Raw genomic sequence first — 12,822 nt, forward strand, 5'->3', positions numbered from 1 at the left:
GATAGCAGGCTAGCGCGATGCTCAGCCCAGGACGCGAGGGAGGAGAAGCGGCGGGAGTGGGCGGGGTCTGCTGGAAGCGTCCGCGCCGATTGGTGGACAGGAGGGACAGGTTCGAGGCGGGGGCGGAGCCGGGCCGGGGGTGAGGGCGGGCTACGGAGGGCTGAGGGCGCCGCCGGTGCGGTGAGCGGGGAGGGGTCGGGTGAGGGAGGCTGAGGGGTGTGAGGAGGCCTGGGGCGCGGGGAAGGTCATGGGGGCTGCGGAGGGGCGGGCGGGAGGCAGCAGAGTCTGCAGGGCTGTGAGGAGGGCTGGGGTAGGATGTTGGGGCTGGGGAGCTAAGGGGTGAGGCGGGGTAGGAGAGGCTGTGAGGGAACGTGGGGTAGGTTGTGGGGAGGGGAGCTGGGGGCGGGGGAGGCCGCAGGGATGTGAAGAGGGCTGGGGCACGGGGGGAAGGACAGGCTGGGGGTCGGAGAAGGTGGGGGCGGTGTGAGGAGACGTGGGCTGGAGGGCAGGTTGTGGGGTGTGTGGAGTGGGCAGCTGGGGTCTGAGGTGCTGGGGGTGAGGGATGTGAGGAAGGACAGGCTGTAGAGGCGAGTGAGGAAAGCTGGGGTTGGGAGAAGCTGGGGGTGTGTGGAGGGTGGCTGAAGGGGGGGGGGCTCTGGGACGGGGAGGCTGAAAGAGCTGGCAGGAAATGAGATGGAACAGTTCGTAAATTGCATTTTGGAGAGGGGTAAGGCCTGTGTTAAGGGAGACGTGGAGGGAGAAGAGGGGGCAAGTGGAGGGTGGATCACCCTGTGCCCATACTTTCAAACCAGCTTGGTGTTCCTGGCTGGATCGGCACCAATCCTGCCTTTTTGGGGGTTGGTGGCAAATGGCAAATCCTTGCCATTTCAAAGGGCTTTTCAGAAAAGTAAAAAACGAGGAGTGCTAAACTGTGTAGCTTGTGGGGTGAGCCAGTCCAACAGATGTATTTGCTTGCGTGAGGCATGGCACTGTGATAATTTTATAGCAACATTGGTGTAGCTGTTCCTGGATCTCATCCAGTTGTGTTGGCACTGGTGTTCATCAAATGAGACGGGTCAGAGAGCTGCTCTGGCTGAAAACCAACCCAGGCAGAAAATGATTAATTTTCAGCTAGTCATAGCCTTCATCCATCTCAGCGCATGAATAGTAGGAGGTAGTGGGAAGCACTGACTAGGAATAAGGAGAATCAAATCAGCCTCTAAAGCACTAGTTTATCATAGTGATGGTTTAAAGTGACTGTAAAGCCATCAGAAGTCTTTTTGTACAGCTTGTCTTTATGTTGGAAACAGATCTCAATAGGCATTTTGCCTTTTTTCTGTCTTACAATTATACCCCGCACAGTAGGATCCCAGCTGAGTTGGGAATTTTGTTTGCTATTGCTGGGAGGAAGAGCGTATTTTAATGAAACTGGTGGCATCAACAGCCTGTGATGTGAAAACTTGGAAAATCTCACCACTGGCTCCGCTTTCTTCGCTGATGGGCACCAGTGAGTGCCGGCGTTTCTTCTGTGCAGTGTCTGCTGCTGTTCAGCAGGCAGGCATGGTGCTGCTGAAATGCTTGAACTTCAGTTTCATTTGTTGTTCCTAACACCCTTGAGCAACTGTGTTTTTGAAGAGGACATTGCCAAACCCTGCAGTTGTGTTCATGTTATTTGGAGTCTAAATATTTAGACTTAAAGGAAGCGCATGAAGCTAATGCTAGCTAAAATAAGATGGTGCCTTTGTTATCAAGGGTATTTTATTATATTAAAATTATGCGTTTGAGAAAGCTATTTGATGTCACTGTTACTCTTGTACTGCTTATTTTGTTCAGCAGAGCAGAGAGAATTAGCTCATTCTTTTCATGCTTCTGCTTTAGCATAATGGCTTCAAACCTTGATTCCTATAACTAGAAACGTGTTTAAAAAAAAAGTTTGGTTTGTGTTAATGGCATGCTTAAGTAAAGTATTGTATTGTGAATAAAATAATATTCTCCTTTTTTAAAGGAATCAGGTTGATAGTGAATCATCTGAGAAATGGCCACACGCCTCAGATCGGTAAGTTGAGGACTTAAATGATGCTTTATGAAGATTTATCTTGCAGAAACATATTTTCATAGATATTTCTTCTGAACATTACTGGGGAAGACACGAGGCTGTTCCTGCATTAATACTAACTCTAGAGATATTGTCAGGGGAAATGTGATTTTCCATAAAATCATTTGCTGCCGTTAGTTCAAAAGAGATCCAGGAATGCTCCACCCCCTCAAGAACACCAGTGGCTTTGTCAGTGCTGCCAAATCAATTGGTCTGGAGATTTAGTTACTCCAGGATCATTTCTACGTGCCTTGTAACATTATTCCATGTTGTAGTGCAGATAAGGCCCAGTTGAGGTCCCTGAGATCTATGAGAACATTGTAACCTCTTTCTATGATTACTGCATTGAATACAGGAGGTTAGAATATGAAGAGAACAACATTTTGCTTAGCTCAGAGAGATGTTTGGACATTACTCTTAAGAGTACAATTTATTATGCTGTTCTGTTGCATTACCTGTGGTTCTTCTTCATAGAGAAACTTCTACCTTCTGAACTGTTTTCTCATTAATTCATATGAAGCTTATGGAAGACCAGTGAACCTCAGATATTTAGGAAACAAGGAAATCAGAAAAAAAAAACCAATGTAGCATCATGTTAGAGAGCATGAACAAGCCATTGTATCTTCACAGCACAACACTAGATAGGTAGTAATTCATATTCTAAAATCAATATAATCATGCGTAGCCTGGCTTTCTACCTGCATTTTTTAAAACAGCTAATTAATCCAGGTGCAGCACTGTTAGCTGCAGTTATACTGATTCTGGTCATTGAGTTGTTTATTTAGTACTTTCCCAGGAGGTATGTTGCATATTATAAATGTGCACTAAAGATTATTTAAATAGTCTGCTTCTCATTACTGGTTAGAATACTGTCCTTTACTTGGGAGAGTGGAAGACTATCATACAGAAAAGCCTGGACTATCTCATCTGTACTGGTAGAAAAGGATTCTGATATTTAGAGCCAGACAGAGGGCGTCATTCTGCCACTGTAAAACTTTGGTTCAGCACATCTCAGTGCAGTGTGCAGTTCGGGTGCTCTCATTTTATGAAGAACACACTGGAATGAGAAAGGGTACAGGGGAAGACAAGTGAAAATACCGATGGAACGGAGCGTCTGCCTTTTGAGGAGAAGCTGAAAAGGCTAGACCCCTCAACAGGGAGAGGACACCGCAGAGAGGAGGGATGTGACTGAGTTTAGAGAATCAGGAAGCTCACGGGTAAAGCAGATGCAAAACTGTTGTAGTGGGGGAGTACAAGGAGAGTGAACTGCAGAGAGTCCTTAGACTCACATATTCTTTCTATATCGTCTGTTCTCGTGCAACTATCAAAACCAAATAGACCACTGGGCCAGCCCATCAGAACTTTTTAAAAATTATTTTAATCAGACTGTACTTTGCATGCATCTTTCTAAATAATTGGTAATGCTTTAATGTAACTGAGCAACTGCAGTGAACTCTTCTAATTTCTGTTGTGGATAATTGACACTTTGCAGTAGAACTTAGAAACTTCTGAAGAGTTGTTGTCTTTGTGTGATTTCACTGGGTTAAAATTCCCTTCAGCTCAATAGTATAACTGCAGAGGTGGGTTTTTGCCTAGCAACAATAAGGAGCAAATCTATTTCCAAACAAGACAAAGCATTCTTTGTACAAAAGCTTCCTCAGACTCGTTGCTTGTATGTTTTGTGTTGGCGGTAAGGTCTTCAGTCTCAGTCCAGTTAGAGGAGTGACCAGACTGGAATCTGTTAATCAATGACTCTAGCCATTGATTTTAAAAAGCTTAAGAAAAGAAAGAAAGAACTAATGACTAACTAAAAAGGATAAGCCTTGCCTTTACCTGATTGCTGTCATGGGTTGGAGAAGCCTGAGTTTCACATGCTCTGAAAATGGTTTTGTCCTTGCTACCAGTGACAGATTTAGTATTCTGAATTATCTGTGCCATGTGGCTGAAGCAGATTGTTTGCTTTACCATCAGGGCAGAGTTTGTTGGAGCCAGTCCTCTTTTTCTTCCCTACTACGTGAACCACTTGGTTGTGAGGCAGAGTCCTGCCAAATACAAACCAGCATGTGAGCCATGTGGACCATGTCTAAACTTTTAAGTTACTGTGATAGCACCGGCATATTGAAGAGTCTTTTGATATCTGAATTTAGACTCCTCCAATTAAACTAGCTGCTGACGAGTTGTGCAAAATTCCGGCACATTAAGATCTCGGGAATTTCAGATCAGTTTACTTGTGCAGTTTGTTGGTGTATTTCTGCTTGCTAAAGTGCTTTTCTCCCTGTCTCTGCAGGCTGGTAAGAAATGTGTAGTGATCGGCGGGTCAGGATTCTTAGGCCAGCACATGGTGGAGCAGCTCCTGGAGAAGGGTTACACAGTCAATGTGTTTGATATTCAGAAGAGGTTTGACAATGACAGGGTGCAGTTCTTCCTGGGAGATCTCTGCGACAAAGAGGTACAGACTAACAACAGTACATGACACGAGTAGATAGAAAGGATGTCTGTTTAAATAAATGTTCGTTCAAACAGTGTACCAAGCCTTGCCTGAAGCACTAAAACACCTGAAGGCATTGCATAGGTTGTAAAAGGGTATGTAGGTGTGCCCCCCAACCTTTCCCTGTGAAGTCAGTAGCCTAAGCAGTTTTCTGTGGAACCCTCATCTGGAACATTTAAAGAACTATACCTGATGTCTGCTTGAAGCTGAAAAGAACAGAACTTGTTTCTGTATTATGATTTGCATTACTGTTAGCTTAGATATACGTTCTAATTACAGTCACTGTTGGTAATTGCGTGTGGGTGCTCTCCTAGCTAACCTCAGCTGCATGAGAACAGCAGAATGCATTATTCCTAGCAGTTAAGGCATGCTAAGACCTCTTGCTTTAACTCAGTCATGTGTGTGAGCCTCGGCAAAAACATTTGTGTGCAATGTTAAGAGACATCTCCCCACCAGTATAAAGTATCATGTCTCAGAGCTTTATGACAGTCATCTCAAACACAGACAGTGCCATGGGGTACTGTTGGCTGTTAAACCTGCTGCTTGCTGAGTCTTCTAACTCCTATCTCCAGGTAATTTTGAGTCTCATACCTGCACTTGAGACTATTGCAAGTAGTTAAGTCTAGATAGCCTCCAGGTCTCAGAAAGTTCCCAGGTTCTTCTCTGGAAAGAAAAGATGATGTAGTGCTTTTTTGCCTAGCAGGAAGGAGAGGACATTGTGAAGATCCTGGACGCTAATCCTATTCCAGCTGCTCACCTTTATGGAAGGAACATGACTTGAAATTTAATGGTTTTGTTTCCATGAGAAAAAGAACTGTGTTTTATTTCCTTCCTTTTTTTTTTTTTTTCTGAGTAGACACTACTGCTGTTGCTTCATTGCTGTCTCATGCGATGTATCTTCTAGGCTTTGCTCCCAGCTTTACAAGGTGTGTCAGTGGCATTTCATTGTGCATCACCAGCGCCTTCAAGTGACAACAGGGAACTGTTTTATAAGGTGAATTTTATGGGAACCAAAGCAGTCATTGAAGCCTGCAAAGAAGCTGGAGTGCAGGTAAGGGTAGAAAAGCACAAGGAGACTATAAGACGCTGATGTGACTATAACAATTGCAGCACGGACCAATTTCAATCTAGTTTGATAGAGGGGCAAAGGTCTCTGAAATACTGAACTCCTATTGTTCTGTGAAAATAAGTAGAAGAGAGAGACTTTGTTGGTCTCCCGCTTAGTGTCTGGTGTAAGCTCAGTCCATGTTTGCCACAGAAAACCTACACGTTGCAATCTTCCTAACTGCAGGAAAAGCATCCATTAAAATTTGTCCTGCTAGATGCCTGGGAATCACCTACGGGAGAACCACGACTGGCAAGTGGATTCTTTCATGCTTTAATAAGGGGACAGGTCTAAAGATAGCTTTTCCAGCAGTGGAAGTATTCATGGTATCTATTACCTATGTGAATTCTTTGACATATAATGAGAAGGAACACACTTGTGCCATAATCTCAGTATAATTTGATTTAGAAAGTCATTTGCTCACAAAAGAAAGAGCCAGAGGAAACCAGGCTGCTGTTCAGGCAAGTTTGTTTTGTTTTGTTTTTCCTTATGTTATTTTGATGTCACAGGAGTTTTCATTTAAATTCGTAGCAAATTTTCAAGCGCAATGCATGTGAAGATCCCTTACTGATTTTGGGCAGAGATGTTGCCTCCAAAGCATGCATTTTGTGCAGTGTCCACGTCCAAATATGGAAGTGATAATGTTTAGAATTAAATGATGTCTATTCCATAGGACTCCCAGCCCCACAGTTTGTTGTTTGTTGGGGTTTTTTTTACCCCCTTGTGTCATAAGCTGTTGTAGGAAATGGGCCACGCAGTGTTTACCTTCAGGCTTAGTCTGGATTCTGTCAGAGCAAGGAGTTAAGTCTTGTTGGAACTTGTTGGATCTAGTCATCTTTCTATTACAATGTAGATCTTGTTTAAAACCACATGTTTCTGATTACTCAAATACATCACTGACTTCCTGTTTTGAATCCACTAGGGTATGTTTTTATCCAACAAAAACATCCAAGATAAGAATTCTTTTTTGATTTAATCTACCGTGATATTGTTATCGTCAAGATGAGCAAATATATCTTAAAAACACTCATTGCATGTTAAGTGCTAAAATGTGCCAAGCCAAGTGGGCACTCTGATTTTCCTAGAGATGTTTTCCCCTTGACTGAGTGCTTTGGATGTTTGTTGAAATGAAATGCTCCTTTAGGTAGCACTAAACAATGTGGCAGAATCAATTAAAAGAGTGGGAGTTTTCTTACCTGCAGTTTCAGATCATCTTCTGTTAGCCCATGTTCTTCTAGACTTAGTTTATTATCTGTAGAATCAGTTGATTAAACATTATTATTGTCTTTACTCAGCCTTCGTAAATAATGACCCTTTTGTCTTAGGCTTTAAACAACTGTTTTCTTTCACATCTATTGCAGAAACTGGTGTTAACTAGCAGTGCCAGTGTAGTTTTTGAGGGCACAGACATAAAAAATGGATCAGAAGACCTCCCTTATGCAAAAAAACCTATTGACTATTACACAGAGACGAAGATCCTACAGGAGAAGGTATTTGTCATCATATGGTTAACGTTGTTATTTTCGATGCTTAAAACTGCCCTTCTAAAAGTAGGGCATGCCCTAGGGGACACAACAGGCTCTTCAAGACTGAACAGATCTCTGTTGTTCTCCAGAATCTCTCTTTCATTAAAAAGAAGTATCTCGTTCTTACCATTGCAAAGAAAATCTGCGCAGAATCATGCATATGTAGCAATGCCTGCTAGAGTTTTCAGAGTATAACTGAAACAGAAAATTCCCTTCTTTTAGATAAATCTGTCAGATTTTAGCCCTCTTATTCTCAGCATGGAGGCTAGCAAGCTGTGGATTCATTTGTTCTGTTAAGAGAAGTATGGCAGGTGGCTGCCGCTTGCGTCTTTCACAGGTGACCCACATCCTTTTCCCTAGGCAGGCCGATGGGTTGGTCCAGGGGATGCTTTCCTAGCAGCTGCCTAGCAGTCCAAATACATAAGTAGTCAGTTATGTCTTCCTTGGCTGGTGAAACTCCTAAGTAGTGTATTACTTAATAAAAAGACAATAAAATAAAGCTGTGACATACATGACCAGGGAAGTTGAATGAAATAGTGTATTACACTACACAGGTTCTTTCTAGAGAAAGAATAAAAGAACTGGCAGAGATCTCACTTTTGTTGCAAGAGCCATGTGATAATCCCATTTCTTAACTGATCCAGCTCTTGTTTTAAGAGCAGCTGAGGGGAGTGTTTTGCCTTCTCTGCTCATTCTGGAAGGCTATTTCAGAACCACATCTACCCGATTTGCAGCCTGAAATTACAGTTGGGATTGTGAACAAGTCCCTGGGGAAAGCGAAGATGAGATGGAGATGTGGTCTGAATTAAGGAGCATACCAGCCTAATAACATGTAATAACATCATGTAAAGAATCTACGCTTTTCCTGCAAGATGAATTTAGACTTGCTTCCATACTGAAGCTGACAGTGTGTCCTCTAAAGTTGAGTATTAGCCTTTAAGAATTTTTCTTATGTTCCTTGAAAAGAGCTTAATTGAAAACACAGCGTAAAAACAGCTGTTTATTCGCAAGCATAACCACTTTGCAGTAAAGTGGACTAATAAAGTGGAAGCTTATGAGTAGCAATCAAGTCTAGCTCAATATGCTTGTAACTATGTCTTTCTTTTGGGTGAAACAGTGAAAGTATTCAGTGTTTGTTTGTATGCGTTGTTCTTGGATTTTTAATAGAAAATCCAGCAGCTGTTAAAAATTAGTAGAACACGTTGTTTGGAAACTCCCAATAGAATTAAATCTTCTTCAAAGATGCCTTGCTAAATCTGCTTTGCACTTGGTGCTACTGGGAAAATGGGATCACACTCCTTCTGAATGCAATCGAGAAGGCCCGTGATGGAAATCTTCCATTGATTGATGAGAGAGACAGAGATTGCGTTGCTTAGCGTCCTCCTTTTCTCCAACATGTCCTTAAAGAATTCAGGGAGTGAAGGAACTTTCAAAGCTCCTCTGGTTTCTATAGTGTTAATTGAGAGAGGCGAAGAGTTCCTTTCCTTTGCCTGTCAATTCATTAGGTGTTCAATAATGAAAACAGATGTTTGTCTGTTTTTCTCATTAAAGAGAAGTGGGAGAAGAGATGGGAACAAAGGAAGGTTCATTTGTAAAGATATGGCTGGACAGTAATTCTTCCACTGATGTCTTCCCAAGGAAATGGGGGAACGCTCACCCCCTTTAGTGATGATCTTGGAATATATTACTAAGCCATATTTTTCTTCCCAGCCTTTCGCTCCTGATTTGGTTATCTTTTTTCCCTACAGGAAGTGCTCAGTGCAAATGACCCAGGCAACAATTTCTTCACTACTGCTATTCGTCCCCATGGAATATTTGGTCCTAGAGACCCTCAGCTGGTTCCCATCCTCATCCAAGCAGCTCAGAGCGGCAAAATGAAGTTCGTAATTGGGTGAGCAAGGCTCAGTCATTTCATAGCTTTTGTTAAAATTGATGCTGAACCTACAAAGCCCTTTTGGAAGGGAATAATATTAAATCAGTAGTGGTGTTGTGGCATGGGAAAAAGTACATTTCTTTAATTTTTGACTTGTGATCCAGGATTCTTTTTTTAAAAATCCTTCTGTGTTAGGGACTCATGCACTCAGATGGTAAGTGTTCATAATGCAAACGGAATATCAGTAGGGAAAGCTGACATAGCTTGAGCTGTCTTTGCATTGTCTAAAGAGCTGTCCTTTTAAATATGAGAGCGCTCAGATTACTTACTGTTAATTTAATTAATATACACTTCTGGTATTTGAGGTTCTTGCAATTAAAAAGCCCATATGGCAGTGTTTTAATATTTCTGTTTATAAGATCAAAGATATTTGCCTTGTTATCAAGCCCTGCAGAGCTTCTAGTGGACCATGGAAATTTTAGAGCAAGAAATATCCTTAGTAGTAGCTTGAACTATTTTTTTTGATTGTATTATGCTCTTCAAAAGAAATGTGCTCTTTATAATAGATTTTTATTACATGCAAGGAGCTGGTTTGTGTATATATGTGCACATGTGAATATGTGCTTGGGGTAGAAGGAAGAAAAGGAAGAGGGTTGTGGGATTTTTGCTGTTGGGATTTGGTTTTTTTTGTTCTTGTTCTTCCTTACAGTTCACTTCTGAATTGATCTCTCAAACTGATCTGTGAACAGCAAAGCTACACAAACTCAAGGTTTCCACTTGGTGCAAGTCTGCATTCTCTTCCAGCTCAAACATGCTTTCCTGAGTTTTCCTACTGCTATACAGACCTGTATATCCCTTCCAAGAAAGCAAATAAGATAGCCATTCATCCATGAACATAGGAAATGAAAAATTACTCTTTCTCAGAATGATGGATTGCAGCAATACCGGTTTTATGGCCAAATGAGTGTGGTGACGGTTTTGTAACAAACCATTTGTTTGATTTAGCTGGGCTCTTGAAAGTGATATGCAGATTCATTTCATTTTCTGTACCCGTGTAGAAACAGCTAGGGCTGAAGTTGGCTTATTGAGGGAGGTAAGTTAGAATTTCATGAGCTAAGAAATTCATAATTAAAATCTTGTCCTTAAGGGATTTTTTTTGTGCTAGCTACCACTCTGTTTCTGTTTGTTCTGCTTCTGTGGATCACTCTGCTGATTCTGAGACCTGTAGGATCTGCAACACCTAGAAACTTGGTAACTTGTGAGGTTTAAAAATGGTACTGTTACAGGAATGTAAACTTTGAGGGCCTTGACAAGAGCTGAGATAATAATAGCCTTTCCTCTGTCTCCAAAATAATATGTAGCAATTTCATCTCTCTGACAGGGTATAGCCTGAAGTTGCAGCACAAGAGAGCGGGAGAAGAGGAAACTTGGAATAAATATATCTTGTGTGAAAGTCCTTCCTTTTGCCACAAGCAGATTTTCAGCCTAACTTGCCTTAGGGCTAAACTTCTTCCTTTTGTCTGTGCAGGGATGGAAAGAACTTGGTAGATTTCACCTACGTGGAAAACGTGGTCCATGGACACATCCTAGCTGCAGAAAATCTTCAGAAAGACTCTCCCCTGTGTGGGAAGGTAAGGAGGGACCTGGCAAGGGGAGGGGAGTGGGTGTCCCCTAGCCGAACTTCATCTGCAAGCCTTGCTTGGCTCCATGTGTCTGCTCTGTAGTTCATGCTGATTTTCATCTGTACTGAACATCTGTCTTGGAGACGAGTGGAACTAGCACACAAATGGGTCAATTTTTTTCTGTCTGTGGGTGTAATGAATGGTTGCCCATCTGGTGACCATTGTGTGCAACCACATGGGCTAAGATGTATGAATATACTTTAACTTCATGCTATAAAACTCCTTGTGAAAGGAAATCCAGGCAGAATTGTGGGCAGGCAAGATGCGTACATAAGAAACATAGTGATTCAGCTTTTACGATAGAGTTCAGGACAGGAGATTTTCACGGCACCACCGTGCTCTGGGCGTGCACTGTACATACAGCTAGGATGCTTTAATGTGTTTGCATTGTGTTGTGTCATTCAGTTTGTTTGACCATTTATGGGTAATCTTAACCTCTGGAGTGTCAGAGGTAGCTGGCTTTCTTAGCAAAGAAGGGGTTCATCACTTTTCAGAGAGAGGTGGTTAGTGCAAAGCAGTTTCTCATGAAAATGTGTTCTCAGTCAAGTCAGGGATGTCAGTCTCCTCAGCGTGAACATGAGATGGGCCATCACAGAGACAAATTTGTGAAAACTAATGATTTTATCATCTGGCTTTTTGTCTTCCTCTCTTTCAGGCATTTCATATCACAAATGATGAACCAGTTCCTTTCTGGGCTTTCATGTCCCGTATCTTGACTGGCTTGAACTACGATCCTCCCAAGTACCATATTCCCTATTGGCTGACATATTACCTGGCCCTGTTCCTGTCTCTAGTGCTGTGGCTGCTAAGTCCACTGGTCACCATCAAGCCCACTTTTACCCCTATGCGGGTAGCATTAGCTGGAACGTTTCACTACTATAGCTGTGAACGGGCCAAAAGAGACATGGGCTACAAACCAGTGGTGAGCCTGGATGAAGCAATAGACAGGACTCTGCAGAGCTACCCCCACCTACGCCGGGCTAAGGCCTGAGAAGTCCTAGATGGATTTGATTTTCGTAATTGCTTTGACATCTTAACATGAACACTGAAGCAAATTTCATTAATTCTCTGGACCAGGGAGTTTTCCTGAAGTCCCTCCTCCTCCTCGCCATTATCAAGATGGCTTTATCTGGGTTGAAAAAACACTCATGTAGGAGCTGTGCTAACAGTTCTTTTCTTTGATGTGACTTCTTGTTTTGAAACAGCTGCTGAACCTTATGGACTATGAATAAACACCCTGCTGTGCCCTCTTCAATCCCAACCCAGCACATCAGCATTCCTTCGTCTTCCCTCTCCACCCTTGTCCTCTGTTTTGTTGCTCTGGTGATAACAGCCGCCTCTTCTCATAGCTGCAGACTGGTTCATGAAATACTTCTCATGACTGGTGCCTCTCTGTGGTTTGGCTTTTTTCTATACAAGAGCAACGAAAGAGACGGTCATGCCAAAAAGGAGTTCTGCCACCATCTCTTAAATCATTGAAACTGATTTTGTTACTCCCTCCATGATTGGTGGGTGATTTGGCTTCTTACTGAGGCATCAGAAGGAAACCTGAGAAAAGGCATGCTAGCCCTCTCTTTGTAAGGAAGCCTGTGCCTTTGTTTCTGTAGGAGCCTATTTCTATTCAAAAATAACCTAAATAAATCAAGAAGAGGCGACTTCCTAATTTTGTGTTCCATTTTTGAAAGGGCAGATCCCATTCTGAACATCTCAGCATAAACAGGATTTTAATCATTCCCTTTGTGGGGGGAGAAATCTTTGCTGTGGCTGTTGTCAGTCAGCACATACTATTTTACCGTAGCTCGCTCACTTCCCATAAGAACTACATTGGTTGGAAGATCCTGCTGCACAAAGCTCTCATCTTGTCTGACATATTATTGCTGGTAATGGGGATTTTTGTTGCTTTGACCACTTAGCACATGAAAAAAACCTCTTTTCCACAAGAAAATGGTTATCATAATACTATGTTAACCAAGCTGTTTAGTTTGACATTTATGTTAAGTGTACTTTACCCTATAATCTTTCTAAGTGCGTCAGTTCTGATTTGTTTTTAAAT

The 12,822-nt window shown here is 42.4% G+C and overlaps 1 protein-coding gene across 4 annotated transcripts; it reads left to right on the forward strand.

The window, feature by feature from the left end:
- Nucleotides 1–107: 107 nt before the first annotated feature.
- On the forward strand, nt 108–12,430 carry NSDHL (NAD(P) dependent 3-beta-hydroxysteroid dehydrogenase NSDHL). Of its 4 annotated transcripts, none has more exons than XM_075162555.1 (8): nt 108–139; nt 2,006–2,056; nt 4,383–4,544; nt 5,488–5,634; nt 7,050–7,178; nt 8,963–9,105; nt 10,616–10,718; nt 11,425–12,430. In XM_075162555.1, exons 2-8 carry the CDS (start codon nt 2,036–2,038, stop codon nt 11,758–11,760), a joined length of 1,041 nt encoding a protein of 346 aa, XP_075018656.1. In that variant the 5' UTR covers nt 108–139; nt 2,006–2,035; the 3' UTR covers nt 11,761–12,430. The 4 variants fall into 4 exon arrangements, with proteins under 4 accessions (XP_075018656.1, XP_075018653.1, XP_075018654.1 ...); XM_075162552.1 differs by having other exon boundaries at nt 125–180; XM_075162553.1 differs by lacking the exon at nt 108–139 and adding an exon at nt 169–199.
- Nucleotides 12,431–12,822: the final 392 nt, after the last annotated feature.

The sequence above is a fragment of the Calonectris borealis genome, chromosome 13 (assembly GCF_964195595.1).
Source record: "Calonectris borealis chromosome 13, bCalBor7.hap1.2, whole genome shotgun sequence".
Classification (NCBI taxonomy): domain Eukaryota; kingdom Metazoa; phylum Chordata; class Aves; order Procellariiformes; family Procellariidae; genus Calonectris; species Calonectris borealis.